This window comes from Tribolium madens, unplaced genomic scaffold (assembly GCF_015345945.1).
Source record: "Tribolium madens isolate multiple individuals breed KSU strain unplaced genomic scaffold, Tmad_KSU_1.1 Scaffold_71;HRSCAF=194;Tcas5.2_LG6, whole genome shotgun sequence".
NCBI classification, from domain to species: domain Eukaryota; kingdom Metazoa; phylum Arthropoda; class Insecta; order Coleoptera; family Tenebrionidae; genus Tribolium; species Tribolium madens.
In genome coordinates this window covers 3,281,849-3,297,258 of record NW_025401041.1, presented here as the reverse complement: position 1 = coordinate 3,297,258, position 15,410 = coordinate 3,281,849, and the positions used below count along the sequence as shown (strand labels likewise).

Genomic DNA, 15,410 nt, shown 5'->3' with positions numbered 1-15,410 from the left:
ATTTTATAGTATCTTACACTGTACTAATTATTTTTCTCGTAAAGTAATTAGTTTATGCAAAAACGCTTGGTCCTAAAGTTTTTATTCACCTTGTATGTAATAGTCTGTAAAATAAGTTCCCGTGTCTGTCAGTTACCTATTTTAGCAATATGTGTAAGAGCATTCATCTAAATTTATCCTTAATATAAAATAACGTCAACGTTCGCCGGGGATATTCAATACTTTACTAGGCAGTATGTCGAATAATGTGTCTTTGTACGCCATGAAGGCTTTTGTTAGAGAAGCTTTACTTAAATTTAAGCTGTAATATTATACGATGGAAGCTATAAGAAATCGATAAGGAGTAAAACTAAACTTTCCATTTTTTTACATTTATTTACCAATACTCTAATCAATATCAAGCTTCTTAAAGTTACCATAAAACCCGAGAAAATCATCGTCGTGGAAATTTTCCGGACGTAAGTTTTCATCAACTCGTAAACTGTCCAAGTGATCAAAATAACTCTTATAATTCCATATTTTCTCCTTGACAATTTCTAAAACATAAATGGACATAAAAAACAGTCAAATTTTTCCAATTTTTAGCACCGTTTAGTTCTTTAGAGGATTTTTCCTCGCCACCATAATCACACGGAAGTATTTTCCTCGGCACGTGCTTATACAGGGAGCTCAAAGATTGGTGTACGAAAATCCGTTTGACAATTTTTGGATTTAGCGCAATTCTTGCAATTTTCAAAAGATGGTCAATCACAGACGGACAATTAATAAAATGTATGGATTTTACCGAAGCTGTCAAAGTTTTCTAAAAGAAAATTATTCAACAAGTGGCGAATTATGACACTCACTTTGTAAATTTCCGACGCTCGTTTCACCATAGTTGGCGTTATTTTTGTCACGTGACTCAAACCATAATTTTGTAAATCATAAATTAGCACATGGCCACAATGACAATCTTCGATCATTCCAACAATCGCAAGATTAAAATGCCAAATAAATGTCAAAAGTGGATGAAAACAAGTCAAATCTTTCGTCACTAATTTATGGAGAGTCACCCTGTATAAATCGTCGGTCAGTTGAGGCAATTTAATCACGTAACTGAAACTCAAAAATTGTCAAAACTATATTTTTCACACAATTCTAACCTGTAGTCAGTATTATTTCTCAACTGTGAGGAATTCGGATTAATGTCAACTTGAAAAAATTCCCGCATTTTCATTCTGAGAGTATAGAAATTGTCAATTCGTGACTTTGCTTTGTCAAAATTGTATTTACTTAGTCTCAAAAACGATTCAAGCATTGAATCACCTTCAAAAAATTATTATTGTCAATTATTTTTAACAAAAACTCACATGGAACATCAGGCAAATGTGGTTGTTTTAAACACCACTCCTTAATTGTAATGACGTCACATTTTGATCTTTCAGCTGTTTTTCCAAAATGGGTCAAAATGGCCAGTTTTTGTTCTTCTGTGATTTTTTCAAATAACTCTGGCATTGTTATTATAACAGTAAAAGTTGCTCATGTATTTATATATCTAAATACATTTACTAGAGAAAATTTGTTGGCAGAGTTGGTCACAAAAACAATTTTTAAAAAATTATCAGTTGGTAAGCAACTTTTCATTGCTAATTGTATTACTGAATATACCTAATTTTATTTGCATATTGTAGGTCGTGTTTTATTAATTCAAACATGAAAAAACACTTGTAATAAAATCATGCTTTGACGCAATTCATGTCTTTTTAAAAAATACCTAATATTAAAAAAAATGATGGAAAGCTTTACAACCGTTTCAGAATTAATCTTAATCGTGTCTGCAGGTTATAACAAGTTTGCTTTGATCCCAACTATGATTAATGTCTTTTAGAAAAAAGATTTATGATGTTTTTTGATCGGAAAATATGAACGAAAAACTGTACAAAACTTTTCCTTTTGTGAACCTAAATTAAATTAGTTAAAAATTTGAAACAAAATAATTATTTATTTTGCTGACGTATTTCCTGCAATTATCTTGTACATGCACTTAACATTAACAATTTTATCGTATGGACTTTAACCTTGATGATTTTAATATTTAATTAACAAATTTTATTATATGACGCTTTGAAAATTCTTTGTCTAAAATCCAAAATTGTCGCTTTAAGAAAAATTTTTCACTCTTATAAAGTCGTGATGTTAACAATTCGGCTCGGAAGAAATTTAACGAGCGGGATTGCCTCCGGCTCCTGAGGGAAAACCGTTATAAAGAATAACGTGGCGATTTATAAAGAACTGCTAGAATTTCTGTTACAATGACGAAAAACTTCCATTAAAAATTAAACGCGATAAAACGCTTTAATTATAAAACGAAAAAAACAAAAAATACGTATATATTAAAATCCGTGCGCATCCATTCGAATTTTATAGAGTTGAGGGTGAAATTGTCGCTGACAGTAAATCATTTTAGGAAATAGAGTTTTGACGCGGATATATTTGTCAACAGATGAAAGCAAAAATTTCTAAATAAATGGACCGATTGGACTGACCTTTTTAATATTTATTATGAGGTCAAATAAATATGAATTTATATTTGGTTCCTGGAATCTCAGTTAATGTATTTTAACATAAAAAATTTAAAACTAGCATTTAAATATTTTTTTTAAATAAATTATTAAAAATCATTTTTCTGTCAATTGAAATTAAACAGATTTTTTGTTTTTAAATTAATATTGCAAAAACCGTCTAGACGCTTAATAAAAACCCAATTCCCCAACGCCCAATTCTTCGCCATCTTTTCTTGTCATAAAGCAAAATTAAAAATACGAAAAAATGTTAATTTCATTGAGCAAAAAACCTCTCCAACAAAAAGCTTCACTTATCCAAAAACCACATCTCTTAAAATTATTAAAATTTACTTATCTCTAATTTGATTTGTTTGCTTTTGTTCTTAAACCTCGCTAATAAATAAATAACAGTCACGCGTCACGATAAGAAGAATGTTCAAAATACCATCGCAGTCTTTGTTTTTGTTTCTTTAGCAATTAACGGAGCGCTAGGAAGGATGCCAACAGTCAATTAACGGCCTTAAAAAAATCCCGAATCTCGTCAACACGAAAATAAAACAGGAAAAGCTCCGGACTCTGGAATTATTCCGAGGCAAATCTCGCCCTGAAGACTTTTTACATTACGAAATTAAAAAAATTATAAAATTTTCGTGTGTTGTGTTATTTTTATAATTTGAGGTTTTTTTTTTTAATATTAATAAAGTTCATCATCCTAAAGTTTTACGTAATACAGAGAGAAGTTTAAGTCGTTTCACTTTCAGAGACAGCTTGACAAGTTATATTTCTATTGTTGCAACCTTTCAGTTTCAGGCTGAATTTTTTCTAGTGTTGTAAATTTAATTATCTCCCGATTTGGCCGTTGTAAATTATATTTCGTTGTCGAAAATTGTTCAATTGATTCGATGTTTGAAAAAATCAAATCCTCACACACACAAAGCGTCATATTTCCCCCAACCTTGTTTACTTTGAATTAAAGGAAACTGAATGCCCACCGTTGTAAATTCCACGTGCCGGAATTCGCTTTGATCTTCTTTATATCCAAAATAGACTAAACTTCAACCGAACCAATTTATTTTTCGTTAAGAGATCGACGCGAATATAATTTACGTTGTAATAAATAAAGTTGAGAAGTCACTATGGACGGTTTGAAGTTTAAACCGAATCAAAACTTTATTATTACATTTAATTCTGCCATACTTGAAGTCAGTGGCGGCTCGTAGTCTTTTATTAAGAGGAGGCAGATCTTTTTTATATAAAAAAATAGAAATATACGTGAATCTACACATGCCATATACTTAATGACTAAAAAGTTCTTTGCTTTGCTGAGCACGAAAAGCCAACTTTTAACAGCAAAGAAAAATACAAAAATTGACTAAACTTTTTTAAATTTTCAATTTTTCAATTTTTTTTACCGATTCATTAAATTTATTATTAATTACAATTTGCGGGGCCGAATTTACATTTGTGGCTATATCTTATTTATGTAATTTGCTACTCATACATATGTTCTTGGCTTTAAGTTTGTCTTTCTATTGCCCTTGGTATTTTTTTAAGTTGTCATAAGTACCACAGTTTTAGATCATGCTTCCTTACTACGACTTGAAAATGGACAAAAATTTTTTTTTGTGTTTTGCTTCCAGTTAACCACTCATAGTTAATATACCAGGAATTTACAAAAAAAGTATATGAATAATTAATTTTCCTATGACCCTAAGAAAAAGTAAGTTTTTCCACCCTAATTTCAGAAAGAAAAGTGACCAATTACCCCCCTCATCTGCCAAAAATTACAATATACAGAGTGGTTATAAATGATTTTCATCTAACCAGCTTTGGAATTTTTTGCATGTAACTTTATTTGTGCCGCTCTACTTTTTTGAAAGCTCTAGTTCTGTCATTAGTGTCACTTATTAATTAATAATAAATTATTGTTAATTAAATTTTTATTGTTTCAACTAATTTCCAATAATAATTGATAATAATGTATACAAGTTTATAATTGAAGTCTATTTTCGAAGTGGACGCTTAGTAAACGGCGATTTTTTAATTTTCGTAAAGCGGCATTTTTTATTTTACATGGAAAATTCACAGCTGGCTAGATGAAAATCATTTATAACCACTCTGTATAAAAATATATAAAACCTCTCAGGGAGGTAGAAATTTTACCTCCCCCATAGAAACTAAAAAGCATGCTTCTAGATTTAATAGCAAAACTGGGATATTAAGAGAAATTGTTAGTATTGAAGATCGTAGGAAAAATTATACAGGGCTTTCATTTGAAAAGGATCCAGTTTCAATAACTTTTGACGTTGAGTAAATGTATTTTCAAGCAAAAACAGGTCGATTAGGATCCCGAGGGGGAAGTTAAAAACCAACATTAGTTACATTTTAAGTTTCATTTCCTAGTCGCTAGCCACCCCTACTTTAAAATTTTAAATGGCACCCCCTACTTTTTAGCACGTTTTCGGAAAGAGAAAAAATCAGCGTCTCTAAATGTCAAAGAAATTTTTTTGTCGATTTGTTTTTCAGTTAGAGGTGGTTTAATTTTTGAAATTTTTAGTCCTAGTAGCCTTTGATTGAACTCAATTTAATTTAAATAAAAAATATGTCGATTTGGGTTGCGATGGGAGAGTTTAAAACCAACATTAAATACGTTTTAGGTTTCATCCCCTAGTCGCTAGCCACCCCTACTTTAGAATTTTAAATGGAACTCCCTACTTTTTGAAACATTTTCAGAAAGGGAATAGGTAAATGAGCGTATCTAACTCTCAAAGAAAAAAATTTTTTTGTCGATTCGTCTTTTAGTTAAGGGTGGTTTAATTTTTCAAATTTTTAGTCCTAGTAGCCTTTGATTCAACTCAATTTAATTTAAATAAAAGTAATTTTTTAATTAACTGAACTGTCAAATGGTAAATTTTCGCTGAATTGTTGACACCACCGCATTCTTAATAAAATGTACTAGATGACAAACCAAAGTTAAAGGCTACTAGGACTGATGGAAATTTCTAAAATAAAACTACCGCTAACTCAAAAACGAATCTACAAAATATTTTTTTTTCATTTACAATTAAATAAGCTTTTTTCCACCCCTCGCAAAAATGTTTCAAAAATTTGGAGAGGCTCTTTAAAATTTTAAAGTAAGGGTGGTTAGTGAGTGGGCATGAACCCTAAAACGTATTTAATGTTGGTTTTGAATTCTCCGATCGCAATTCATATCGACATATTTTTTATTTAAATTAAATTGAGTTCAATCAAAAGCTACTAGGACTGAAAATTTCAAAAATAAAACTAAAAAACATATCAACAAAAAAAAATTCTTTGGCATTTAGAGGCGCTAATTTTTTCTCTTTCCGAAAACGTTCTAAAAAGTAGGGGGTGCCATTTAAAATTTTAAAGTAGGGGTGGCTAGCGACCAGAGAATGAAACTTAAAATGTAACTAATGTTGGTTTTCAACTTTCCCCTCGGAATCCTAATCGACCTGTTTTTGCTTGAAAATACATTTACTCAATGTCAAAAGTTATTGACACTGGATCCTTTTAAAATAAAAGCCCTGTATGTATTACATTGTAGGAAAGTATCTTTTCCTCCCTGGGTGGTTACTGCCCTCGACAAATCGTATTTGATTCATTTGACAAGTCTCGGGCAGTAACTTCCACCTATGGAAAGCAAAAATACACTTTCCTTCCTTGTAATACAAATAAATATTATTTAAGTCTTGATGAGGTGCTCCCAATTCTTTTGCATATAACTTATCGTCGTACGAAAGTCAAGAAAATTTATTTGTTATTAATTTCTAATACAATTTAATACAATAAGATTATAAATATAAATAATAATTTCTAATACAATTTCTAATATGTAGTTCTTCATAGACACTTAAAACTGGTTCACTATTATTTTTACCAAAAAAATCAACATTTGAACACATAAAAATTATTAAGGTTAAAATTATATAAAAATTGTAGTTTACGATTCAAAAATAGTCCAAATAATTTAAATTTCTAGTAAATTATTCTATTTTTAACTTCTATTTTCACTGGGGAGGCACTGCCTCCCCTGACGAGCCGCCGCTGCTTGAAGTGAACTTAATTTGAGGCAAAATATACTTTAGATTTGATTGATTGTTGCGATTTATTATCCGGAATTATTAATTACACGGTGAGCTTGTAATTATTACAAAAGCAGCAGCTGAGATTATTCACATCTTAATCCACTCTGTGGTTTTTTCATCTCGTCTTTTCTCGATTTTTTTCCACCGCAACTATTTGTATGCAAAGTAATGCGTCGCGGTAACTTCGTGATGTTTGCTGTATAGGAGGCGCTCTTCTTCTCCTCTTTAAATTTTCAAAGCACTCATGTACGAAACTAACTTACGTGTGTTGCGTTAAATTTTGAACGGATAGAACGAAATCTATTTGAATGTCACGAAAATCATTGTGGTCCGAAATAAAGCAGAAAAGCTTCTCTCATCATTGTTTACAAAATTACAAATTGAATCGTTTAAACACGGAAAGCTCTTGTTCGTTTTCAGTTGGCACTCGTGTTTCCCCTCACCCTTTCCACCTGATACAAACCAAACAAAAGGAAAACGTGCCAATTTCCTAAGTATTTGCCCGAAGTGTGCCCGAGAAAATGTTCACGTAGAAGAAAACCCCGATTTTCCTTTTCCGATGTAAGGTATCGCATAAAAAGCATAAGTTGGAAAAACACCTAAACATAGATATTTCATTCCGGCAGAGGCGACTCGTCAAACTAAACAAATTTGCCTTTCGATGTTTGCCGGAGGAAAATATTTGGAAAGATCCCGGGAAAATATTTAAATGTTTGGTTAAGACATCGGCCGCTTCATTAACAATTTCCAATTTTTCCGATGGAAATAATCGAGTCGGTGGTGCGGTTTGCTGAGACAAAGTATTCGCAACAAACACAATAGAGTTACTAATCAGGCCGGCCACTACAAAGAGGGCCTACCAACTTTACAGAGTTGTCCGACGGCCGCATTGTCCCGAGTGGCCGCGGTGAGAGCTTTCCGACCCTTATCCCTCTCTTTGCCCAACCTTATCAGCGTTCGCCTCCATTAAGGATATCTGCGAAGGAGAGGGCCTTCGAGATGATATGACGAAGAGGAGCTTTGGGAAAAGAGGATATTGCCTGAGACGCAAACAACGATGCATACATTTTTTTTTCTTTTCAACGAAATTAACCGACCGATCTTGTTTGCGGACGAAAAGGAATTTTAATGAAACGAAAACAACTAGTCCCAGAGGAATGTGGCATTATATTCGATAGTTAATTAAAAACTTGTATAAGATTAGAAAAATTGAAAAACAAGAAAAAACTCGGCTTTTCGCCAATCGGCGCCTAATATATTATTAATTGAGTGAAGCTCAATACTCCTTAAATAAAATAATGTCAATTGTTAAGTTAATATCTTAATAAAAATAATATAATAGTATACAAAGTGATTCAAAAGTGTGGGACCAACTCTTGAATGGTGAGCACAAAAATTCAGATTTTCTTAAGAAAGAACAAAACTGTCAATTTTTATATTATCATGTAGGCAACTTAGCTCTTTTGTTTTCGATGTTGTCGAATTTAATTCAAGAATACACGATCTGAACGGCCCAAAATTTAACACAAAATCTATCCTTTGAAGAGTCATATCTCGTGAAAAAGTTTCAAACAATTTTCTGTCATAGAAATTTTTAACTCATTTGATTTACTGATTAAATATTTACATTAACATTACATTACCTATGTTAAAAAATTTGAATTTGTAAATTACACAATATTTAAGAAAAACACGTTCAAAAATTGTTCCTTTCTGTGTAATATTCGCTATTCATTTCAGTCATCTAATTTTTTGGATGTATTTAATTAACACGAAAAACACCAAGAGAAACAACTACCTTCTATAATATAAATAATTAATATTTTAACTAAATTTTATAACATAACACATTAAAAATATGAAACCGAAACAATTAATTTTATCCGAAAACGTCAGAAAAAGAAAGCTTTTAATGACTAAATGACACAAGTAAAAGTTTTACCTTTCAGACTTGGGGTAAAAACACCGTTTTTTTTTGCCTAAGCGTTTTTTCACTTTTTTCTGACATTTACTAATGTTGACTCTTTCGCTGCTTAGATTATCAGCATTCTGCATTTTGCACTACAAACTAGACTAGTTATTTACTAGTTAAATAATCAATCAACACTTTCGAAAATCTCAACACAAATTTCGAAACTGACGCGTGATGTTTGTTATGATTTCATTGGATTAAAAGTGAGTTTATGTGACTCCGATAACACCTAAAATTTTTTTTTCAAAAACTAATTTTTCAAATAATACTATTCATTCGTCGTTTTCTTAGTAAATGCATCAAATTTCTTTGGCACATCCGTTGTAGCCGGAAATGCTACCAAATTTAGTTCTCAAATGAAACACCTATGTTTTTATTCCTCGAAACAAAAATAATTGACATGAAAGATACGGTAAACCACTATTTATTACATTTTACTTTACATAATGCACTCAGAAAACAATTTAAATTTTTGAATTTTATTGCAAATTTTGCAACGTTGTCGGATTTTACTTGTCAAGGTATTTATGCAATATAATTACGGCGAATTGGTAGATCAGCTTGAAGTGTTTTTTAAGTGCAATAAAAATAGAGCGGAAGCTGAAAGACAGTATAGAGAAAAATAGTTGGAAATTTAGTCGAATTGAAAAACAACTGAGACGAATAGGTTCGCTTCTTAAAAATAAAAAAACCTGTGGTTCTTTGTGAAGAACAAGAAAATAGAAATCTGAATATTCTGTTCTCAGTCGAAGAAAATCCAAGAGTTTCCATAAGAGAACTCGTTCATCAACTGACAAATTAGATTTGTTAAACCGACAATTAAACTGGAAAAACATTTTTTTTATTCACACCTTTCCTTTAAAATTAAAAATCAGGCTACGCGACCAATTTCCTTATGAAATTCTAAGATTTAAGATGTTTTTCGATTGCATTGTGTTACGCAAAATGTAATAAATAGTGGTTAACAGTAATTTTCATGTCAATTATTATTGTTTGGAGAAAAAAAAAACATAGGTGTTCCATTTGAAAAACTAAATTTGGTAGCATTTCCGGCAACACCGGATGTAAATTTAATACAGTTATTAAGAAAGCCAAGAATGAATATTATTACTAATATATTTACTTTACACCCTGTATATTATACTCCTTAAACAAAATAATATCAATTGTTAAATTAATATCTTAAACAAAATAATATAATAGTATACAAAATAATTCAAAAGTGTGGGACCAACTTTCAGCTAAGCACAAAAATTCAGATTTTCTTAAGAAAAAACAAAACTGTCAATTTTTATATTATCATGTAGGCAACTTAGCTCTTTTGTTTTCGATGTTGTCTAATTTAATTCAAGAATAGATTATCTGAAAGGCCCAGAATTTAACTCAAAATCTAATCTTTGAAGAGCTATATCTGGTGAAAAAGTTTCAAACAATTTTTTGTCATGGAAATTTTTAACTCAGTTAGATGTTATTTATCATCACCCAAAAAATAGTCCGATACTTTTGAATCACCCTGTATAATAAATAATTGGCAATTTATTTATACTGATAAAAGATTTCTTTTGTATTCTGTGGTAATTTATTTCCTAATCGCTCTTATCACACACTGATGTAAATATTTTCCAATTACCTACTGTTAAGAAATTTGAATTTGTAGATTACACAATATTTAAGAAAAACACGTTCAAAAATTGCTTCTTTCTGTGTAATATTCGCTATTCGTTTCAGTCAACTTATTTTTTGGATGTATTAACACGAAAAAACACCAAGAAAAACAACTACCTTCTATAATATTAATGTAATGTAGGTACATATTTTTATTTAGATAACCTCACGTACAATGTAAACAAGTATTTATCCGCAAACGTCAAAAAAATGGACGCTTTTATGACTAAATGGCACAAGTAAAAGTGTTACCTTTCAGACATGGGGTAAAAACACTGTTTTTTTTTCCTAAGCGTTTTTCACTTCTACCGAAATTTACTAATGTTGTCTCTTTTGCTACCTCAGCAGCATTCGACACTTTACACAATAAACTACACTTGTTAATCTTGTTATTCACTATAGTTAAATCAATCAACACTTTTGAAAATATCAACACAAATTCCGTGACGTTTGTTATGATTTCATTGCAAAAGCGTCCTTATTATTTTGTTCATATACTTGATAATTATAGTGTTGCTCTTTTCTCTTCATTTGAATTGTTTCTGGATAAAACAGTATGTTATTTGGAGTAAAAGTGAGTTTATGTGGCTCAGTATCACTTTTACTGCTAATAACATAATATCCTATTTTTGCGTTCTTTTACTTGTTCAATTTCACAATTATTTATTTAGATTTTCTAGTAGTCTTTCGATCTTAAGTGTAATTCGTTTTACAATTTTACGAGTTTGTGCATAATTTTAGGTGGTCGAATTTTGTTCGTTAGATTTTTCTGTTCTCAGTATTCCAATTCATTCTAGTTTTTTTTTTTGTTTTTTCAATCAACATTTATTTATTTTAGTTCAGATTCAAATCCAATTTATTCTAATTTTTAATTTTTCATTTTAACGTTCATTTAAATTTTTAAGGTTTTTAAGTTTAATACAGGATGATTCAGCTTAAATGACCCACCTGACCCCTCTTGGCAGACAACACATTATACATTATGCACATATTCCTTGATTCAAAATTAAATTTTCAAAATATCGAAAATCAAAGAACGATATTTTTCGATTCATGAAACTTTCAAAATTCGAATATGAATATAAATTGCTTTGTGTAACCATGCAAAAATTCAAATATCTAAAAATATTTTTTTTCAATAAGTTTATAGCCCTGGTATCAAAAAATAATTAAAATTAACAATATAATTAACATAAGTTAGAAAACAAAAAGATTTTTGTTATTATTGATGTGATTAAATTTGTTTTGAATGACATTAATGACACTTTTTGTGTGAATCGTCATTTAAGGTAAAGATGCCTTTAGACTTCTACAACTTATTTGATACACATCAATATGAAAAAGAGTATAAGTCCGAAAATTCTTTCTAAGAAAGCAAGAGTAACACAACAGACACTTTTTAAAGAAAATTAAAATCTAAATCTGTAAACAATATATTACAAAAAAGTTTTTCAATGCAAAATTTAACTTCTTAATTATGTTGACCATAGTGCTTCTGTCCCCTATAAGAACTTTTTTTCTTATTTTAACCTAAGGGATTACCTACTACGATTTTTAACGTTTTTTTTTAAACATCCTATATACAGTGATTTTGCAGCTTGTTTTTAGAGTTTGCTTTTTTGTGTTTCAGTGCATTTTTCTTTTTTTAGAATTTCTGTTAATTTAGGTTCATTCTGCGTTTCAACTTTTGTTTGCTGAAAAACAATTCCAAGTTCACCTTCGGATTTCGCCCGGAAACCAGCAAAGCTCGATGAAATATCGGCCGATATAAAAATAAAAACAATACAGCACAACTTACACCGTTGAAATTTGCTCATTTTCTCTTCGGTATTCTTTTACATCATAATACCGCAGATAAAATGATGTATACTTAATTGTTCTAAAATTTTAAAGAGAAATTCTGTTTGCCAAAAATTATTACAACTTTATTCGCTGTTCGCTCTTGTTTGCTTATAATTTATTCGCTAATCGTTTTCATCGTATCGATTTTCCTAAATAATGCCATCGCCCGAATAAAGTCCATTAGTTTTCCAACTTTATTATCGTTTTAAATTCCGTTAATTGCTTTCTCGGTACGTTTCCATTACACATCATTACCTCTTATTGTTCCAAAGTCTCATAAACACGATGTTGTTTTTCTTTGTTGAATTTTTCGCGGAAATAGCACTCTTAATCTACCTTCGAGCTCGTTACCTAACTTTTAAATAACGAAAAAAAATTTCAAACCAACGATTTTTCTTAATTCTTTTTCAGAACACCTGTTCTACCCCTTATTACATTACGATGCAAATTAGAGTTAAAGTAGAAGTTAGACGATATTAGCATTTATAATTCGCTCTCGAAATTTTTATTATTATCGTCGTTATGAATATGCACGCTTTTAAAGGTGTTGCAAACTTTTCGCTCCGAATATAAAAAGCGAATCTCATGATAATCGATGGTGCAACGACTCCATTATAAAACGGAAATGGACTGGCTGGAAATTAGAATCGAAATTAAATCCCAAGAATAAGGTGATTTAGTTCGAATCGAACGCGAAAAAATAATCGAGTCTCGTCCCTTAGACGATTTATAACTTGCCCTTCTTCCCTACTCTTCGTCATAAACAAAAGCTTTTCGATAATTAAATCCTCCTCCTTTCGCTTGAATTTTAGACAATAATGATCTTGTCTCTTCTTAACGTTTCAATTAATTTACAGACTAGGTCTGAAGTTGTCATGGGCTTCACGACCATTGTTGATTTTTTTCCGGCTTCCTTTCAGCACGCTTGTCGACTCCAAATAAATTAGACCGTGGGGGAAAGTTGAGTCACGAGATTTTAGTGGTCTAGGTCTCTGCGAATCGACCACTTTCCGATTTAATTAAGAGGATTAAGACAATGAAAGCTTTTGAATTCGATTTTGGGACGGCTTATTCTAGTTTTGCGAGTTGCAACGAAACTTTTTTAATAATAAATCACCCCCGCCACCAATTCCACCCTATAATCTATCTTATTTATAATTCCGTTGCATTATTCAGCATCATTATCTCGATTTCGTTCGTACCCGCGCTTTGAATTTTTTACCATGACACACCCTTTGACCCTTTTCAAAATCACATTTGACTTTTGTACAAGCGCTCCAATTATATCGTCCAAAATATATTTCGAGCTAAGCTAAAGAAAAACGATTTTGTACCTATCTAAACAGTCGTTTAGTTTGTGAGCATTTACAAAACAATTTAAAGGAACCGGAGTCAGCCGGAAGCCCGGAATCACGAACAAAGCGATGTTAGGAAATAGGAAATGTATAATTGTCGAGTATCTAGCTGACTTCCTCTATTCTCGCGGCAGTTCATTTACACTCATGTCAAGCCCCAAAACCTGAGCAAATATCCACGAAATTTAATAACGCAAAACTTTTTGCGACCTGTGATCATTAGAGTTAGGATTTTATGCAAATTGCATATTTATTATTTGTAGGAATATTTTTTTATTTATAATCTGCACACAACGCATCAAAACACTGCATGTTTTTAAGTTTTTGGGAATTGTTGCATAATTTCGATATTTAACGCATAAAGTTGCATATTTTAATTGTTCACAAAGGGCATTTAATAATTTTGTCATCATATTATAAATTCTGAGAAAGTAACTGGAGGTTTATTGCTTTATCGGACTATGCACCAATACTCCTGCCTTTTCAGAATTCAGAAATTTAGCTTTACTATTAAATCAAAAACCTGTAGTTGTAGTCACTTACTGGGGTACATGGTGGTATGCCGACCGTTACCACAATGTCAAAAATATTACTTTAGATTTTCTAAATCAAAAATAAAATGAAAAAAATTATTTGATAAAAGAGAAATAAGAGAACAATTAGAATTTATTAAGAGAAGTTATATGTTTTTAAGTAAGCATATAATATTACTCCCGCATAGAAACTAGCCAAATGTCCCTTTCTGAGGAAAGTTTACAATAGAAAATTTAGAAAACCATGCCATTATTAAATGGTATTCTATAGCAACTAATAGATAGATAGTTTATACAGGGTGTCCCAGCAAGTTAAAAAAGTCCATTAGTGACCTTTAAATGGTGAAATTTAAAAAAAATTAATAGGACATTGAATCTAGTCCATCGTCTAAAATTATTTTCAACTATACAGCGTGTCTCAAAAATAAATTACAATATAAACTTGTGCCTTTTTAATGAAACGCCATATGTTTCTTAGCGTTTTTGGATGTAGATTTAATACAATGTTTTTAAACTAAACTTTTATTAGTTGATTTTGCTTAGTTTTAAAAATCGGTTTTTTGACGAAAACATGCACTTTTTAAAAATTTATTACACAAAAACAAAAAAGATATTTAACGTTAAACATTAAAAAAAAAATACTATTGTTTCAGTATCCAAAAAGTGCATAGTTGCACAAGAGATGGAAGAAATATAACTTAATAATCACATTTGTGTTAAACTAAATCCATTATTCCTTATTTTTACAATAAAATAATTCGAATTTCAGTATTTATAACGACTTTTACAACCACTGTATAAATCAACGGATACGTGTTCCATGGTGGAATTACTGTGGTTGCCATAGTATCAACAATGCCGAGATATTGATAGACATTGTTGCTACAATTAATATTGAATGTTAAATATCTTTTCATTTATCAATTTTAGACATTAAAAGTTTATTTTTTTAGATAGACAATTTATCAATCTATTAGATCCAAAAATAAAAAATAGGGTGTTCCATTTAAATTTTTTAAGTTATTTAACTTTTAACAAACTTCTTAATTTATTAATCTTTACACTAATAAATTGCTGCAGCTTTAAATTCTGTACTTTCTTCTTTGCAGAAGTAAAAAAAAATTGTCCTAGCTGTCGTAGTTTTTGTGTAATAAATTTTTAAAAAGTGTATGTTTTCGTAAAAAAAACGTCTAATTTCTAAAACTAAGCGAAATCGACTAATAAAAGTTTAGCGTAGGTTTCAAAGATTTGCTGTATGGTTGAAAATAATTTTAGGTGATGCTCTAGATTAGTATCTATCAATGTCCTATTTTTAGGTCACTAGTGGACTTTTTTTATTTATTATTATTATTATATAATATTATATATTATTATTATTATTTAAGTGGGGG

At 30.4% G+C, this 15,410-nt stretch overlaps 2 protein-coding genes across 3 annotated transcripts in view; both read right to left on the bottom strand.

Annotated features, from left to right (window-relative positions):
• The window catches only part of LOC123008491 (TWiK family of potassium channels protein 7), a 139,071-nt gene extending 128,372 nt beyond the window's left edge, over positions 1-10,699 (bottom strand). For both annotated transcript variants that reach the window (XM_044404320.1, XM_044404321.1), the window contains exon 1: positions 10,542-10,699. The gene's annotated coding sequence lies outside the window, so the exon portion shown is untranslated. The remainder of the gene's footprint in view (positions 1-10,541) is intronic.
• Positions 43-1,494, bottom strand: LOC123008495 (clavesin-2-like). The gene is made up of 5 exons (XM_044404325.1): positions 1,350-1,494; positions 1,143-1,305; positions 846-1,095; positions 589-802; positions 43-536 (listed from the first exon to the last, which is right to left on the bottom strand). Exons 1-5 carry the CDS (start codon positions 1,492-1,494, stop codon positions 388-390), a joined length of 921 nt encoding a protein of 306 aa, XP_044260260.1. The 3' UTR covers positions 43-387.
• Positions 10,700-15,410: the final 4,711 nt, after the last annotated feature.

Excerpts from the sequence above, each read along its gene's own strand:
- LOC123008495 (XM_044404325.1), bottom strand. The coding sequence starts at position 1,494 with ATGCCAGAGTTATTTGAAAAAATCACAGAAGAACAAAAACTGGCCATT. Across the intron at positions 1,096-1,142 it reads AGAAATAATACTGACTACAG|TTACGTGATTAAATTGCCTC; the intron begins GTTAGAATTGTG and ends TTTGAGTTTCAG. Across the intron at positions 537-588 it reads ATCCTCTAAAGAACTAAACG|AAATTGTCAAGGAGAAAATA; the intron begins GTGCTAAAAATT and ends TTTATGTTTTAG.